Genomic DNA, 18,936 nt, shown 5'->3' with positions numbered 1-18,936 from the left:
TTTTCTAACTCCTTGCACCCATTAAGACTTGCAGATTTTAGATGAGGGTACTTAATGCCGCTGACTTTTTCTTAGATTATTGAGGGTGTGGTCTGAGACTGTGACTCATGTCCTCTTGCCCCACATTACCTAAAACAGGGCATACCTCACACACATTTCAGCCCTGTCTTTAATCAAACCCCTCGGGAGTTCCTGCCACTGGTAATATGCCATGGTGGTGGGAAGTGTTCCGGCTGCCCTCCCGGGGCTTTCCCCCACCGTATTACCATCCTTCCTGCCTCCCAGCCTGTCACGATAGGGCTGGGAAAATCCAGCCCAGGCTTTTGTTAAAATTAGGAAGCAAGCATTGCTAAAGCTATTCAACAAAAGCTAAGTTCATAAAACCACGATAGAGCAATTACTTTGGCTCCAATTGGCCTGGAAGCCAGCCACACAGGGGAAAAGAAGCTACGGTGAAAGAGTTCATTTTGTGGGCTATGCTGGTAGCTTTCAATTCACAGTCTACAGCACTGAGATACAAATGCAAATAGAAAATTTATCCGAATGCTTTCTTTCTCTCTTTTGGTCCTCAATATTAAACCTCCCTGTGCCCCCACCCACCCCACCAAAGACAGGCAGGGGGTTGGGGAGTTTGTGTGTGAGGAGAAAAAGTGAAATCTGTGTAACCCAACCCTAAACCGCCGCGCACACTGCCTTTTTGTTTACATATTTAAATCAGGCCCCTATAGTGCAATTGGGAGTCTGATTTTTAATTAACTAATGCGGCACAGCTTTCCCAAGGATCTCCAGCCTCCACCAATCCTCCAACTCCGATCTCCAGCCACTCCCCACTCCAGCCCTGATCTCCAGCACTAATTTCCAGCCTCCACCATGTCCCCAGCCCCAATCCCCGGCCTCCACCACCCCACGCAGGCCTCCAATCTCACCAGGGCTCCGCTGCTGCCATCAATTTCTCACCTCCCTCCCCCTCGATTGCCAAACTCCTTCCCCGGCTACTCTCCCTATTAAAGTCCTCCTCTAACCTAATTTTAAAAAATTCATTCATAGGATGTAAGCGTCACTAGGAAGGCCAGCATTTATTTCCCTTCCTAATTGCCCTTGAGAAGGTGATGGTGAGCTTGCTAGATCATTTTGAAGGGCAGTAAAGAATCAACCACATTGCTGTAGGCCTGGCGTCACATATCAACCAGACCAGGTAGAGATAATGGAGATTAGTGAACCAAATGGGTTTTTAACGACAATCTGGTAGTTACATCGTCACCATTACTGGTACTAGCTTTTTATTCCAGACTTACTTAATCAAATGAATTTAAATTCCCCAGCTGATCATGTCTCCGGATTATGAGTCCAAGCCTCTGGATTACTAGCCGACTAATATAACCACTATGCTACCACACCTCATCCCCCATTTCTGATTGCCGGAGACTGGCCCCCACAATTAACATTGGCAGGATGATTGCGTCTCCACGCTTGCCAGGTTCTTCAGCCAATTTTGACCTCAACCACACACACTTCACCTCCCCATAAATATCGGGGCCATGATGTTTGTCACCTCACTGTGCTAAACCAACAAGTGGAGTCAACTACAATCTGGTATTACCATACCAACTCAACCCAGAAAAGCCATTAAATGAAAAATATGATACATGTCCAGCAGGGAAGAGTTGATTACCACCTATTGAATCAACTGGATTGGAATCGGCCGTACATGAGGCTATGCTGGGCTGTATGGGATTGGGAGTGTTTAGCAGTGCTGCTCAACATACCAGCCACCTGTGGCTGATTGGGAATCCTGATGAGACTAATTGTATTTTTAATTAGCAAATAAAAGTAATTTATAGGTAGTGTTGCTTGACATGTGATCACAATACTCATTCGCACACTTTTTGCTTTAGCGTTTTAATGCGTTTGTTGGTAAAATGGTAAGACAAAAAGCAGAGTGCACAAGTGTTTTTTTATCGTTGTGTGCACTTTATTTGCTTTTTGCTTACTGGCTATCTGCTAAAATGGTGTAACACCAGTGACAATGGCTGATTTCAGCACCAGCAACATTATATGGAGAGGGGAGCCGTCACCATGGTCAGCTCCACCAATCGAAACAGCTGCTCTATGCCAGTATGTTGGCCAATAACGAGCAGCTCCAACAGGGCATGTCATAGCAACGGGCAAACAGCATCCAAGCACATTCTAGATTGAGAGCAAGGGCAGGTCTGATGAGTCGTGTTGTGTGAATCAACATTCTCTGATGAAATTGAAGTATTGTGTGACATCTGTGTGACAAAAACCTGGAAGCTGCACAAAGATATCTCATAAATTTGAAACCAGAATTTCAAACTTTGGGTGAAAGAGAAAGACTGAGATGTTTTGGAATGATGGAAAATGCTTTTTAAGAAAATATATATATGAAGTACATTTAGCTGTATTGTAAGGTGTTTTCGTTTAAAATTAGTGCATGTGACTAAAATGGTGTCACCACAGCCTCACCTGTGGCTAGTCAGTGATCTCGATTGGACAATACTGATGTATAGCACTGTTTTGTGTCAGGAAAGAGAGAGAATATTCAGAAGGAGAATTGTTTCATTGCATACTTGTGCCTAAACATTTGTCTCCATTTATTACTTAGGCCTTGCTCCCTGTCAGTATTTACACTAGGTACAAAGAGATAGCTTAGATCATTAGATTTTACAGGGGTATACCGCAATAACAGTACATTGGTTCTCTGCCAGGATCTAATATGCTAAAAAGCTGCCTGTGCCTCCAGTTGTGCTTTTGCAACATTTTTCCCCCCCCGGGAGCATGCAGGTAGGTTATCGGTGGAGGGCTGGAAGATGCCAGAAATTCTTGTAGGTGCTTAATGGCATTACATAATAATGCTTTCTATAAAGCCTTTCTTAATGTCTCCTTGCCATCTGTTACTCTCACAGGCCTGGCTTGAAGACTTCCTCTGATTGCTCTCAAGCATTCTCCATATTGCTCACAACTTCTATGGTAACTATGACTATCCTTTCTATCATCTGTCTGTTTTCATTTATTAATTCTTTTCTTATGATCCTAGTCTTATGCCTCAGTCACAGATTTATCTAACCCTATTACTTTTTGCATGGAATGTCAACTCACTCCCTCTTAGCAGTCTCCATCATTAGATTTTTATGGCCATAACTGGATGAGCCAAATTTATAGCTGCCGAAATAAGAACTTTTGAGGGATAATAGCTGTTTCCACCGAATTATCACTTTGCAAACATCATTATAAGTTGCATTTACTCCACTGGAACTGACTGATGCATATTAGTATTTATGCCAGGATTTAAGATACTAAAGATTTGCTGCAGCAAATCACCAATATACACCAGCACACATCACACAAACTAGAATTTAACAAAATATGCTTCCACTGCAGCCGCAGAGCAGCAAACTATACTGAACAATATAATGCAGGAAACAGAATTCTAGGCAATATTTGTATTGTGGATTAAGACAGACCAATCAAATACTGAATGCCCTGTTTGTGGGTTGCCTAATGAACAACATTAGGTGCCAGCCAGTTCGAACAGCGTCAACATGCCCAGGCAGCGACCAAGTGCAAACAGTGGAAGGAGTGTTCGGAATTTCGAGCATCCCATTTACTCGCCTCACCAAACACCACCTGCCCCACCTGTGGCAGAGTGTGCGGATCCAGAATTAGACTATTCAGTCACCTAAGGACCCACAACCCTGGAGTGGAAGAAAGTCATCCTCATTCCCGAGGGACTGCCTAAGAAGAAGAACAACATTCATGGTATGTGGAGAAAATTTGCAAACAAGCAAACAAATAATTAGCATATAAAATCACTTACTCATTGAATACCAAGTCTGGTGCAAAGTAAAGCATTGTGCCACTGGTGTGTTTGTATGATCTCCAGCTCAGGCTAAACGTCATTAAGCACATCCAAGAGTACCGGAGTAGAGTCATTTGGTCATCGAGTGCCATAGTTCGGAATCCTGCAAAATAGCCATAAAAGATTTCTTCAAACAATTTTCCCATCCATAATTCTCATTTATTTGTTTGATTGAATATTTTTATTTGCCACTTAGTGTCATAATTAAGCTCCACTCCCACTACGGTGCCTGATTCTGACAGTGAATCAATAAAACTATCAAAGCAATGTCTAACATGCAGTCTTTATTTGTTATAGAACATAGTAAGTAGTAACAGAGGGTGATTTTCATCTCCCTATGTCTCCCTTGATTTAGACAGCCAGTATTCCTGATGTAAACAAGTAGTAGTTTTGTTATTCCTATGACGTCTTTGGGACCCCAATGCCATTTTCATCATTACTGGCAAGGTATCCATTCAGGGGTGATGTAGGGCCAGAAATGGGCAGGTCCAGAGTAAGTTATAATGATCCTTGGAAACAATTCTGGGACTTTTATTGATTTGGAAGTTTTGAAACTTCATGATTACCTGAATCATCTTCCAGGCTCCTTCTGCAAAGTCTTCAACCCCTTACATTATGCCTTCTGTTGCTCTGCCACGTGATCTGGCCAGTTCTTCCCTTTAAGGTGCTGCTGTACAGCTATTTTTTATTTGTTCTTCGGATGTGGGCATTGCTGGCTAGGCCAGCATTTCTTACTCATCTCTAATTGCCCTTGAGCAGGTGGTGGTGAGCTGCCTTCTTGAACCGCTGTAGTCTATGTGGTGTAGGTGCACCCACAGTCCTGTTCAGGAGGAGTCCCAGGATTTTTACCCAGAGACAGTGAAGGAACGGCGATATAGTTCCAAGTCAGGATGTTGTGTGACTTGGAGGGGAACTTGCAGGTGGTGGTGTTCTCGTGCACCTGCTGCCCTTGTCCTTCTATGTTGTTCAGGTCATGGGTTTGGAAGGTGCTGCCGAAGGAGGCTTGACAAATTTCTGCAGTGCATCTTGTGGATAATACATACTGCTGCTACTGTGTCAGTGGTGGAAGGAGTGAATGTTTAAGGGGGGAAGATGGGGTGTCAATCAAGCAGCTGCTTTATCCTGGAAGGTGTCAAGCTTCTTGAGTTTTGTTGCAGCTGCACTCATCCAGGCAAGTGGAGAGTATTCCATCACACTCTTGTAGATGGTAGACAGGCTTTGAGGAGTCAGGAGGTGAGTTACCGACCACAGAATTCACAGCCTCTGAATTGCTCTTGTAGCCACAGTATTTATATGGCTGAGCCAGTTAAGTTTCTGATCAATGAAATGTTTTTTGATATCAGGTGGAATGAATTAAATTTGCTGAATACTGGCATCTATGATGGTGGGGACCTCTGGAGAAGACTGAGATGGATCATCCACTCGGCACTTCTGGCTGAAGATGGTTGCAAATGCTTTAGCCATGTCTAGTGCACTAATGTACTGGGCTGGCCCGCCATAGAAGATAGGGATGTTTGTGGAGCCTCCTCCTCTGGTCAGTTGTTTAATTATCCACCACCATTCATGACTGGATGTGGCACGGTTGCAGAGCTTTGATCTGATCCATTGGTTGTGGGATCACTTAGCTCTGCCTTTTGCAAGCTGCTTCTGTTGTTCAGCATACAGGTAGTCCTGTGTTGCAGCTTCATCAGGTTGGCACCTCATTTTTAGGTATGCCTGGCGGTGCTCCTGGCATGCTCTCCTACACGCCTCATTGAACCAGGGTTGGTCCCCTGGCTTGATGATAATGGTAGAGAGGAATATGTCAGGGCATGAGGTTATGGCCTCTGTTTGAATACAATTCTGCTGCTGCTGTTGTCCCACAGTGCCTCATGGGTGCCCAGTTTTGAGTTGCTAGATCTGTTCTGAATCTATCCAATTTAGTATGGTGGCAGTGCCACACAACTTGATGGAGAGTGTCCTCTGTGAATATGGGACTTCGTCTCCACAAGGACTGTGCAGTGGTAACTCCTACCAATACTGTCATAGACAGGTGGATCTGCAACAGGTAGATGGGTGAGGACAAGATCAAGTAGGTTTTTCCCTCATGTTGCTTCTCTCACCACCCCCAGACTGGCAGATATGTCCTTTAGGACTCGGCCAGTTTGGTCAGTAGTGGTGCAACTGAGCCACTCGGTGATGGAATTGAAGTCCTTCACGCTTTCTGTGCCCTTGCTACCACTGTGCTTCCAAGTGGTGTTTAACATGGAGGAGCATTGATTCATCATCTGAGGGAGGGTGGTAGGTGATAATCAGCAGGAGGGTTCCTTGCCGTGTTTGACGTGATGCTATGAGACCTCATGGGGTCCAGAGTGAATGTTCCTGTTGGAATTGAGTGAGCAGCTTGCTAACAGACACCCAGACATTAAAACCTGCCATAACTTGGGTGCGAGTGTACCGGAAGGGACAAAAATTACCCTGGGAAATCTGGATCCCAACCAGAGGTTTTGTGGGACTTTGTAAGGGACAGAGTTTCAATCCACCCCAAACATGACAAACAGCATAGCCCAGAGTTCCTGTGGCACCAGCATCTCAAGAGGACCAGTGGACCATTGGCAGTGACATGCTGTATGGGCTTTTGGTTCCCACCTGGGAGACTATGCCAAGATTGTTGCCTTGTCTCTGGAAATTTTTAAAGTGGCCCTGAGGTGGCACTTACTTTCTGTTTACTAAGGGAATCTTGACAATCCTCCAGACCCAACTCAAGAGCCAGAGATTCCCTTCAGGAGCAGACTTGCACCTGAGGTGCACCTCGGGCGTGTGCATCCAAATATTGACATGCAAAGTAGGGAACTTCCTCTCCTGACTTTGGAAAATCTGCTGGGATTAGTGGCATAGGTTCCCGGTAGGCATAGGCCAGCAATTATACCCACTTTAGTCTGCATTTATGAGGAAGAAAATGAAAAACAACAAATCCCCCAGTGAAGGAAATGTGAATTATTTGAAAAAAATGATGGTGAAAGCAGTATTAATCGAAAACTAAAGGCAGAATAATGCATAAAAAATGTCATGCACTTCCTTCCTTCAGTAAAAGGTAAAACCAGCCAAGGTTCTCACTAATTGCCACAGCCTCTCTCTTTGCAGTTCATTATATGTTAAAAGTTAAACAAAAAGGCAGTAGATAACGAGTGTTTTTATAGCTTACCACACAGTTATACAAGATGTGAGTCAACAGCTGCTACTTTTATCAGGGTCAATATGAAATTCAGAAGATAAAGTGGATGGGAGATGAAGTTACAACAGGTGATGGGCAACTTGGCAAGTGTAGCTGTCCGTCTTTGTGCGTGTAAGCATGCAAATATAAGCAGCTGATGGCAAAGCAATGAAGCCTATGGGATTGTTCAATATAATAGAATTCCTCTGTTTTCACATTTACAAGGATTCCCATCTAAAAGCTCCTCTAGTATAAATGGTGTTTTCCATGTTTGTGGTTTTAAAAAGTCGTTGGGACTTTTGCCAGCCATCATTGCTTCAGCCAGGGTCGCAACAATGTTCCCACTGCCTCTGGCTGCAGACAGAACCAATGGAAATATTCATGTGTTCCTGGCAGGTCCAGCATTTAGATGAGAATGGAATGAGAAAAAGAAAAAAAAATCACTGGCAAAAAGAAAAAGCTAACAGAGAATGAAGATGGGATAGAACAAATAGAACGTGAAAAGTTTTTAAAAAAAAGATAGCAAAAAGAAAATTAAGTTGACTTAATTCTACTAACTGTGCTCAAGGTACTAGGAATTGTAGAGAAGCAAAGAGATTTGGGGGGAGTCCAAGCACAGAAATTATTCAAAGCTGGTGGACAGGTACAAAAAAGTAATCAAAATGGCTATTTTTAAAAATTTGTTTCATGGGATGTGAGCATTACTGGCAATTTGTTACCCATCCCTAATAGCCCTTGAGAAGGTGGTGGTGAACTGTCTTTATCTCAAGGGGGCTGGAATACAAAGGGAAGGAAGTGATACTTCAGTTGGATACAGCATTGGTCAGCCACCATCTGGAGTACTGTGCTCAGTTTTGGGCAGTGTACCTCAGCAAAGGATAAACTGGCCTTTGGAGGAGTGTGGTGCAGATTCACTAGAGTAATTAAATTATGAGGGCAGGTTGTTATAACCCTGGCTTGTAGTCCTTTGAGTGTGGAAGATTGAAAGATGATTTGATTGAAGTGCTTAAAATGTTAAATATATTTATAGGGTGGATACAGAGAAGCTATTTCCTCTGATCATAGAATTAAGAACAAGTGGACATAATTTTCAAATCAGAGCTAGATCATTTAGGAGCAAAATCAGGAAACACTTTTTCACTTAAATAGTATTTTTTTCAATTCTTTCATGGGATGTGGACGTCGCTGGCCAGGCCAGCATTTATTGCCCATCGCTAATTGCCCTTGAGAAGGTGGTGGTGAGCTACCTTCTTGAACCGCTGCAGTTCATGTGGTGCAGGTACACCCACTGAGCTGTTAGGAAGGGAGTCCCAGGTTTTTGACCCAGTGACAGTGAAGAAACGGCAATTTAGTTCCAAGTCAGGACGGTATGTGTTTGGAGCAGAACTTGCAGGTGGTAGTGTTCCCATGCGTCTGCTGCCCTTGTCCTTCTAAGTGATAGAGGTCGCAAGTTTGGAAGGAGCTGTCAAAGGATGCTTATTGAGTTGCTGCAGTGCATCTGCTGCCTATATGCGCTAGTGGTGGACGGAGTGAATGTTGAAGGTGGTGGATGGGGTGCCGATCAAGCGGGCTGCTTTGTCCTGGATGCTGTTGAACTTCTTGAGTATTGCTGGAGCTGCACTCATCCAGGCAAGTGGAGAGTATTCCATCAAACTCCTGACTTGTGCCTTGTAGGTGGTGGACAGACATTGGAGAGACAGGAGGTGAGTTACTAGCCACAGAATTCCCAGCCTCTGACCTGCTCTTGCAGCCACAGTATTTATAGGGCTGATCCAGTTCAGTCTCTGGTCAATGGTAACCCCCAGGATGTTGATGAAGGGGGATTCAGCGATGCTAATACCGTTGAATGCCAAGGGGAGATGGTAAGATTCTCCCTTGTTGGAGATGGTCATTACTTGCCACTTATCAGCCCAAGCCTGAATGTTGTCTTGGTTGTGCTGCATGTGAGCACAGACTGATTCAGTATCTGAGGAGTCACGAACAGTACTGAACATTGTGCAATCATCAGCAAACATCCCCACCTCTGTCCTTATGATGGAGGAAAGGTCATTGATGAAGCAGCTGGAGATGGTTAGGCCTAGGATACTACCCTGAGGAAGTCCTGCAGTAATGTCCATGGGCTGAGATGACAGGTCTCCAACAACCACAGCCACCTATCTTTGTGCTAACCAGAGGACAGTTTTTCCCCGATTCCCATTGACTTAAATTTTGCTAGGGCTCCTTGATGCTACACTCAGTCAAATGCTGCCTTGATGTCAAGCGCAGTAACTCTCACGTCACCTCTGGAATTCAGCTCTTTTTGTCCATGTTCGGACTAAGGCTGTAATTAGATCTGGAGCCGAGTGGCCCTGGCAGAACTCACAGAATCACAGAATTGCTACAGCGCAGAAGAAGGCCATTTGGCCCATTACGTCCGCACTAGCTCTCCGAAACTGCAACTCCCTCAGTTCCATTCCCCTGCTTCTTCCCATAACCCTGCACATTCTTCCTTTTCATATAATTGTCTAATTCCCTTTTGAAATCTTCAATTGAACCTGCCTCCACCACGTTCTCAGGAAGCGCATTCCAGACCTTAACCACTCACTGTGTGAAAAAGTTTTTCCTCCTGTCACTTTTGCTTCTCTTATCAAATACTTTAAATCTGTACCCTCTCATTCTCGATCCTTTCATGAGTGGGAATAGTTTCTCTCTATCTACTTTGTCCAGACCCCTCATGATGTTGAATACGTCTATCAAATCACCTCTCAGCCTTCTCTTCTCCAAGGAAAAGAGTCCTAACTTCTCCAAAGTATCTTCATAACTGAAATTCCTCTTCCCTGGAAACATTCTTGTGAACCTCTTGTGTACTCTCTCCAATGCCCTCACATCTTTCCTCAAGTGCGGTGCCCAGAATTGGACGCAATACTCCAGCTGAGGCCGAACTAGTGTCTTATACAAGTTCAACATAACTTCCTTGCTCATGTACTTTATGCCCCTACTAATAAAGCCCAGGATACTGTATGCTTCATTAGCCGCTCTCTCAACCTGTCCTGCCACCTTCAATGATTTCTGCATATATACACCTAGGTCCCTCTGCTCCTGTACCCCATTTAGAATTGTACCCTTTATTCTATATTCTCTCTCCATGTTCTTCCTACCAAAATGAATCACTTCACAGTTCTCTGTATTGAACTTAATCTGCCACCTGTCTGCCCATTCCACCAACTTGTCTATGTCCTTTTGAAGTTCTACACTATCCACCTCAGTTCACAATGCTTCCAAGTTTCGTATTATCTGCAAACTTTGAAATAGTGCTCTGTGCACCAAGGTCTGGGTCATTAATATATATCAGGAAAAGCAAGGGTCCCAACATTGATCCCTGGGGAACTCCACTACAAACCTTCATCCAGCTCGAAAAACATTCATTAACCACTACTCTTTGTTTCCTATCACTCAGCCAATTCCATATCCATGTTGCTACCATCCCTTTTATTCCATGAGCTACAAGTTTGCCCTTAAGTCTGTTGTGTGGCACTGTATCAAATGTCTTTTAAAAGTCCATGTACACCACATCAACTCCATTGCCCTCATCAACTCTCTCTGTTACCTCCTCAAAAAACTCCAGCAAGTTAGTTAAACATGATTTTCCCTTAAGAAATCCATGCTGGCTTTCTTTAATTAACTCGCATTTGTCCATGTGACTATTGATTTTTTCCTGAATTATTTTTTCTAGAAGTTTTCCCACCACCGAAGTTAAACTGACTGGCCTGTAGTTGCTGAGATTATCTTTACACCCTTTTTTGAACAAGGGTGTAACGTTTGCAATTCTCCAGTCCTCTGGCACCACACTTGAGTTTAAGGAAGACTGAAAAATTATGGCCAGCGCCTCTGCGATTTCCACCCTCACTTCCCTCAGTATCCTTGGATGCATCTCATTTGGTCCTTGTTCTTTATCCAGTTTAAGTACTGACAGCCTATCTGATACTTCCTCTTTATCAATTTTAAACCCCTCTAGTGTCTGACTTACCTCCTCTTTCAACATTGCCTGGGTTGCATCTTCTTCCTTGGTAAAGATAGATGCAAAGTATTCATTTAATACCTCAGCCATGCCCTCTGCCTCCATGTGTAAATCCCCTTTCTGGTCCTTAATCAGCCTTACTCCTCCTTTTATCACCCTTCTACTACTTATATGTCTATAGAAAACTTTGGGATTTCCTTTAATGCGAGCTGCCAGTCTCTTTTCATGCTCCCTCTTTGCTTCTCTTATTTGCTTTTTCATTTCCTGTCTGGACCTTTTATATTCAGCCTGGTTCTCAATAGTATTTTCTACCTGGCATCTGTCCTAAGCACACTTTTTCTTCTTTATCTTAATCTCTACCTCTTTCGTCATCCAGGGAGCTCTGGATTTGTTTGCCCTACCTTTTCCCTTCGAGGGAACATACCCTGACTGTGCCCGAACTATCTCTTCTTTGAAGGTAGCCAATTGTTCAGCTACCGATTTTCCTGCCAGCTTTTGACTCCAATTTATTCGCCCCAGCTCCATTCTTACCCCACTGAAGTTGACATACCCCTAGTTAATTATTATTACCCTGGATTGCTCATTGTCCTTTCGAACAGTCAGCCTAAATCTTATGATACAATGATCACTATCCCCTAAATGCTATCGTACTGATACTTGATCCACTTGGCCCACCTCATTTCCAAGAACTAGGTCCAGCAGTACCTCCTTTCTCATTGGACTAGGAACATACTGCTGAAGAAAATTTTCCTGAACATACTCTAGGAACTCTTGCCACTCGCTGCCCTTTACACTACTATTATCCCAGTCTATGTTTGGATAATTAAAGTACCCCATTATAACTACCCTATAATTTTTGCACCTCTCTGCAATTTTCTTGCAAATTTGTTCCTCCATGTCCTTCCCACTAGCTGGTGGCCTATAGACAACACCGAGCAATGTAACTGCACCTTTATTGTTCCTTAGTTGTAGTCAAATGATTCTGTCCTCGACCTCTCTGGGACATCATTTTGCTCCAGCACTGCAATGCTCTCCTTAAACAATACCGCCACCCCTCCCCTTTTTTCCCCTTTCCTATCTTTCCTGAACACCTTGTATCCAGGAATATTTAACACCCAGTCCTGCTCTTCTTTGAGTCAGGTCTCTGTTATAGCCACAACATCATATTTCCGCAAGCAATGTGTGCCTGTACCTCACCAGTCTTATTAACCAGACTTGATGCATTCACACATGCACCTTAAACCTGATTCAGACTTTATTACTTTCTCCCTTACTCTGACCCCACCTAATAATCTACTATTCGCTACTCTCGTGCTATCTACCTCCCCCAGTATTCTGTGCACCTTGGTATTCCTCTCTAATACTTGTTCCTGGTTCCCACACCTCAAACAAGTTACCAGTTTTGCTTTCCTGTAATCTGAGCTCCCTCTCAGATTACCATCCCCCTGACAATTTAGTTTAAACCCTCCCAAACAGCACTAGCAAATCTCCGAGAGGATATTCGTCCCAGTCCTGCTAAGATGCAACCCATCCAGCTTGTACAGATCCCAGCTACCGCAGAACCGGTGCTAATGTCTCAGAAATCTGATGCCCTCCCTCCTATACCAGTTCTCCAGCCACGTGTTCAATCACTCAATTCTCCTATTCCTATGTTCACGCACGTGGGACTGGAAGTAATGCTGGGATTACTGCTTTTGAGGTCCTGCTTTTTAATCTCCTTCCTAGCTCCCTAAAATTTGCTTTTAGGACCTCATCCCCCTTCTTACAGATGTCATTGGTACCAATGTAGACTATGACCTCTGGCAGTTCACCCTCCCTCAGAAGAATATCCTGCAGCCTCTCCGTGACATCCTTGACCCTGGCACCAAGGAGGCAACACATCACCCTGGAGTCACGTTTACTGCCACAGAAACGCCTGTCTGTTCCCCTAACTAATCAATCCCCTATCACTACTGCTCTTCCACTCTTCTTCCTCCCCTCACTGTGGTGTCACAAACTTGGCTCTGACTGCACTCCTCTGAGGAACCATCACCTTCACCAGTATCCAAAATGGAAAACCGACTGGTGAGTGAGATCATATCAGGGGACTGCCTGATTCTCTTCGGCTGCCGGGTGGTCACCCATTCCCTATCTGCCTGCATGCTCCTAACCTGTGGTGTGACCACCTCCTTAGTCCTCCACCTCGTGGATGCACAACAGTGACTCCAACTGCTGCTTGAGTTCCAAATCCCGGAGCTCAAGCTTCTGCAGCCGGTGACACTTCCTGCAGATGTGTTTGTCCAGGGCACAAGGTGCATCCACGACTTCCCACATGCCACAGACTGTATATTCCACAAACTGAGCATCAATGAAATATGGAATTCTCTTCCCCAAAAGGCTATGGATGGTGGGACAACTGGAGCTTTCAAGATTGATAGATCTTTTTTGACAAGGACATCAAGGGATATGGAGCAACAGTGGGTGAATGAAGTTGAGGTGCAGCTCAGCCATGTTCTGATTGAATGGGGCTGGATCGAGGGGCTGAATGGCCTACTCCTGTTTCTCATATTCCTAAGTCCTAACAACCACTAGCTGTCTTTCCATTGTCGTTCTACTCCCACTGGTCTCCACAAATGATCCCAATTACAGCTGTACTCTCAGTTTGGCTCCAACCCTCACCAACACCCCTAAGGCAAACTAAATCCCTGCTGACCTTCTAACACAGTATCAACTCCCTGCTGGCCTATTGCCATCCTCAGGCAGTGACATCCTTACATGAAAGTGGACATTGCCCTCAGAAATGAGAGATCCAGGCATTGCAGTAAGGATAGCAGAGTGCCTAGTGCAGCATGCAGTGACTGAAAATAACTATGTATTAGAAAAAGGAAGGGGCGGTGCCTGCAATGTCAGATTGTAGACACGTGTGTGGAGGCTCCAAAAGAGCACTGGGGTCACATGTTCTTGAGCCTGTGGAAATACTGCCAAGGAACATGGAGATGAAAACTGCTATCGATGTGAATGAAGCAGATTCTGAAGCCTGAGTACCAAGACAGGGGTAGGTCTGTGTTGGGGAAGGGGGCTGCAGGGACCTTTGATTAAGAAAGAAAAACTTGCATCTATATAGTGCCTTCCACAACCTCAGGATGTCAGAAAGCACTTTGTAGCAATGAAATGCTGTTGAAGTGCAATCACTATTGCAATCTACAGCGGATTACATTTAAAAGGTAAATTTAGTGACTTACCAAAGCATTCTACAATATATTTGATGAATTTATTATGTTATAATTTTACTTTTTAGTAGTATATGGTGTGGAGAGTTGGAAAGCAACACGACCACTGAAACCACTTTGCAAAAATTATTTGAGTATTTTGGTTGATTGGTTTCATGGTAGTTGGTTCCTCCTTCCTGACTACTAATGCCAGCAGTCAAATATTTGAGCACATCAGAATGATTAATTGAACAGATCCTGGTTGTTTAAGGCAATTATTAAAGTGTGACACAAAGACTAACATTCACATTTAACGTCCAAGATTCAGATTTAAGGTGTGACATATGCTACATATAAGACCATTAATTAGATAGATTGAGATATAGATAAATAGGTAGATGGATGGATAAATAGAAACTGATAAATGGATAGATGGATTGTCTATTTAAATACTATTTCCTACGTACTAACCATATTCCTCTATTTCCTTTATGGCTTTCCTGCATACACACTCCTTCAATCAAAATATCTGAACTGTTTAAATGTTAGTATTCTTATCTTGGCGTGTTCTTACTCCTGTTTACATACAGGCAAAATATACAGGAAATAGGATAATATACAGGGAAACTATAAAAGAAATAAAGTAAAAAACCTCGGGAAAAATTTGTAGGGGGAGAAATTTGATCACTTAGCAGCACTTCTAGCGGTGTCACGCAGACTTATGTTGCTTCCCCAGGCCAGGCAGCGCTGTGGGCTACTACCTGCGCAGTCCACACACTGTTCTTCAATAATATCATTGTTAGAAGCAGCAATACGCAAATGAATTTCTCCCCTATAGTATTTAAGAAAAGTCTAATTCTTTGTCAATGTGAAGATTCTTAATAAATTCTATCATTTAACCTGCAATTTGGTGAGGCTCTAACAAAAGAAATTTCCATCTGAGAAATTATTGCATTTTAATAAAAATATTACATGAGGTGGCAGCCACAGCTTAGTCGTTGCATTCTCCTCTGTGAGCCATGGTATTAGCATCCCGCCTATGGATTCCCCAGCCAATCAGGGTGGCATGACGCATCAATTCTGTCAAAGGAAGGATTTCTAATTAAAGGGACAACTGCAGGGGTCAGAATAACTCAGTTGGACATGGATTTTTGAGGCTGCAACAGCCACAGGAACGGAGAGAGGACCTGGGAAGGCTGCTCCCCTGGTTTCTCACTCTTACGTGGAGGTCCTGATGTGGGATCTGAGGGGCTGCAGAGAGGTGAGCTCTCCCAAGGATCGAAAGAAGAGGACAATCTCTCTAACTAAGCAGGCGTGGATGGAAGTGTCAAGCAAGTCAGCAGCAGAAGTGTGGTCCGTCCAACCTGGAGACACGAAGAGGATCCAGGACCTCAGGAGGGCAGATAAGGTGAGTAGCACAACACTTCCAGGAGCCAAGCCCCACACTCTGACTTTCCCAACATTCCCCTGCACAACAATCCTCAGAAGAAAACACCTTGCAGCTGCAGTCATTCTTCTCTCTCCAGGCACCTCAAATCCCTAACTGAACAGCCAACACTCACCCTCATTCTATTGCTTTCTCGCACCCATGCCTCACAGTCACCCTCCACGAATATTGTCCTTCCCTGCTATCCACAAAAGCCATTACTACCCTCATAATGCTCTACATCTCTCCTTGCAGGGGAAGGGAGCACACAACCTTGGAGAGTGGCCCTCCAGTGACAGGTATCTTGACGGTCACTGGCTACGTGTGCGCACCTGGCCCACTGGCAAGGAGTTCTTGTTCCAGGAGGCTGGAGATATCAGCAATGACCTGCCATGAAAGCCTGAGCCTCCTGAGGCATTGGTGCTCACACATGTTGAGAAAGCAGATCCTCTGCCTGTAGACCCTGTGTTGGTGGGGGTCTCGCCTGCTGGGAGCTGGATCTCTATGTGCATCTCCTCTGTTCTGTGGAGCAGCAAGTGGCTGAGGAGAAGGCAGCTGGTGCTGCTGGTGGTGTCACTCCTGCTGGTGTTGGTGTTGGTGCTCCTCTTGTTCCTCATCAGAAGTGCAAAGCAGAGCTGCTCCCATACCATGGTGAAGGCTGGCAGCAGGGAAGTGCAGCTGAAAGTGAGTGAAGTGCAAGACAGATGAAGTGACTTCCAAGAAGTTGGCAATCAACTGTCAAGCATTGAAAGCATTCTCTGAGAAGGAGTGCGATGAGCAGCAACCTCTCACCTGGCCATGGCTGGAGTGCTGCAGTTTCAGTGATCAAAGGCTTCCCAGCCTGTCAGTTTCACTGAAGAATTACTCTTCGCTGTGCACTCCCGTGTTGTTGACAGCTCGGGAAATAGGTCTGCTGGCTCTCAAAGTCAGAATCCTTGGTTAAAACAATAATTGCCTGTTAGAATATTTAAATTTCTCATTCGACAGCTCTGCACGAGAGGTCCCCACTCGCCTTCAAACCTGCCCGGGTGAAAGCTGGAATAGTACGGAATGATGTCGAGATCCTTATCCAACGTCACCTTTAGGGGATTTAAGTCCCCACATGCACCCAAACAGGCCTCCCCGTGCCCATTAAAATGTTCCTCTACATTTCAATGATACTTCAATGGCTGTAAAGCACTTTGGGACGTCGTGGGGTCATGAAAGGCACATATAAATGTAAGATTTTTTTCCCCACAGTTTCTAATAGATGTTTAAATTCCTCTAGGGAGTGCATTCATATTATTTTTAAATGTATTTTCGTTAATACTTGTTAGCCTAGTTATTTTAAATAAATGATGACATTAAAATAGTGCACAAACATGTAAACCAGTGCATTATTAGATGACGTTATGACCAATAAAGTGGAAAGGCACAGTGGCACAAGCACTATAATAAATCCCATGCTGCCGCTGAAGTGCGCTGATCTGATAGAATAATGTGAGGTCTACACATTACAATTTTTTTGTTTTCTATAAAAGTTGGGGCCTCATCAGTCCAGTTCACCATTTGTGGGTAGGCTACCATCATGTTATGTGCTGCCACTGGACATGTGGTAGGCCTCAGGCTTCTATGCCTGTTAATACAGAGCTCCCAGCCTGATTCATTGCAGGCTGGCATAGGGAAAATAAGATCAGAGAAATTAACGCATGGCTCAAAGACTGGTGTGGTAGAAGGGGGTTCCGGCTTATGGGGCACTGGCACCAGTACTGGGAAAGTAGTGGGTGTACTGTTGGGATGGTCTACACCTGAACCGTGCTGGGGCCGGAGTTCTAGCGAGCAGCATAACTAGGGAAGTAGAGAGGGTTTTAAACTGAATAGCGGAGGCAACGGATCAAATTTGGGAAGATATGGGAAATCAAGGAGCAGAGACAAGGCAAGAGAGAAAGGTATTAATATGGGAAATGATAAACAAACTGTGACAGGAAGGGACAGAGCGTACAAATCTAAGAGTAAATCAACAGATAAGGCTACAGGTTACAAAAATAATAAAAGTACAAAACTAAAGGCTCTGTATCTGAATGCACGTAGCATTCGAAACAAAACAGATGAACTGAGAGCGCAAATCGAAATAAATAAGTACAATCTGATAGCCATTACAGAGACATGGCTGCAAGATGATATAGATTGGGACCTGAATACTGAAGGGTACATGGCATTTAGGAAGGACAGGAAATGAGGAAAAGGTGGAGGAGTGGCTCTGTTAATTAATTAAGGTATTAGCATAATAGAGAGGGATGACCTAAGTTCAGGAAACCAGGATGTAGAAGCAGTTTGGGTAGAGATGGGAAATCATAAAGGCAATAAGTCACTTGTGGGAGTGGTGTACAGGCCACCTAACATTAACCACACTGCAGGACAGGGAAAAAGGAAGACATAATAGCAGCTTGTCTGAAAGGTATGGCAATAATCATAGAAGATTTTAGCCTACATATAGACTGGAAAAATCAGATGGGCAGAGGTAGCCTAGATGAGGAGTACATAGAATGTTTTCGGGATAATTTCTTGGAACAGTACATTTTGGAGCCAACCAGAGAGCAGGTTATACTAGACCTGGTATTGTGCAACGAGATAGGATTAATTAATGATCTCATAGTTAAGGCGCCCCTAGGTAGCAGCGATCATAATATGATTGAATTTTACATTCAGTTTGAGGGAGAGAAGAGTGTGTCCAAGACTAGTATTTTAAACTTAAATAAGGGCAATTATGAGGGCATGAAAGCAGAGCTAGCTAAAGTGAACAGGCAAATTAGGTTAAGGGACAGGTCAACAGAGATGCAGTGGCAGACATTTAAGGGGATATTTCAGAATACACAGACTAGATACATTACAACGAGAAAGAAAAATCCAAAGGGGGGAATCCGCCATCCGTGGCTAACTAAAACAGTTAAAGATAGCATCAAACTTAAAGAAAAAGCACATCATTGCGCAAAGATAGGTGGCAGGTCAGAAGATTGGGCAGAATATAAAAAACAGCAAAGAATGACTAAAAGATTGATAAGGAAGGTAAAATTAGAGTACGAGAGAAAGCTGGTGAGAAATATAAAGACAGATAGTAAGAGTTTCTATAGATATTTAATAAAGAAATGAGTTAACAAAGTGAGCATTGGTATTAGTCTGGGGAATTAATAATGGATAATAAGGAGATGCACATGAACTGAACAGGTATTTTGCATCGATCTTCACTATAAAGGATACACGTAACATCCCAGAACT

The 18,936-nt window shown here is 43.9% G+C and overlaps 1 protein-coding gene across 4 annotated transcripts in view; it reads right to left on the bottom strand.

Moving 5' to 3' along the window:
* Window positions 1-18,936, bottom strand: part of nr3c2 (nuclear receptor subfamily 3, group C, member 2) — a 438,927-nt gene that overhangs the window by 91,564 nt on the left and 328,427 nt on the right. For all 4 annotated transcript variants that reach the window (XM_068041172.1, XM_068041180.1, XM_068041201.1 and 1 more), the window contains one exon: window positions 3,836-3,980. In XM_068041172.1, coding sequence (XP_067897273.1) covers window positions 3,836-3,980 — 145 coding nt within the window. The remainder of the gene's footprint in view (window positions 1-3,835; window positions 3,981-18,936) is intronic.

This window comes from Heterodontus francisci, chromosome 1 (genome assembly GCF_036365525.1).
Source record: "Heterodontus francisci isolate sHetFra1 chromosome 1, sHetFra1.hap1, whole genome shotgun sequence".
Classification (NCBI taxonomy): domain Eukaryota; kingdom Metazoa; phylum Chordata; class Chondrichthyes; order Heterodontiformes; family Heterodontidae; genus Heterodontus; species Heterodontus francisci.
The sequence above is the reverse complement of the archived record's forward strand: the minus strand, read 5'-3'. Positions and strand labels throughout refer to the sequence as shown.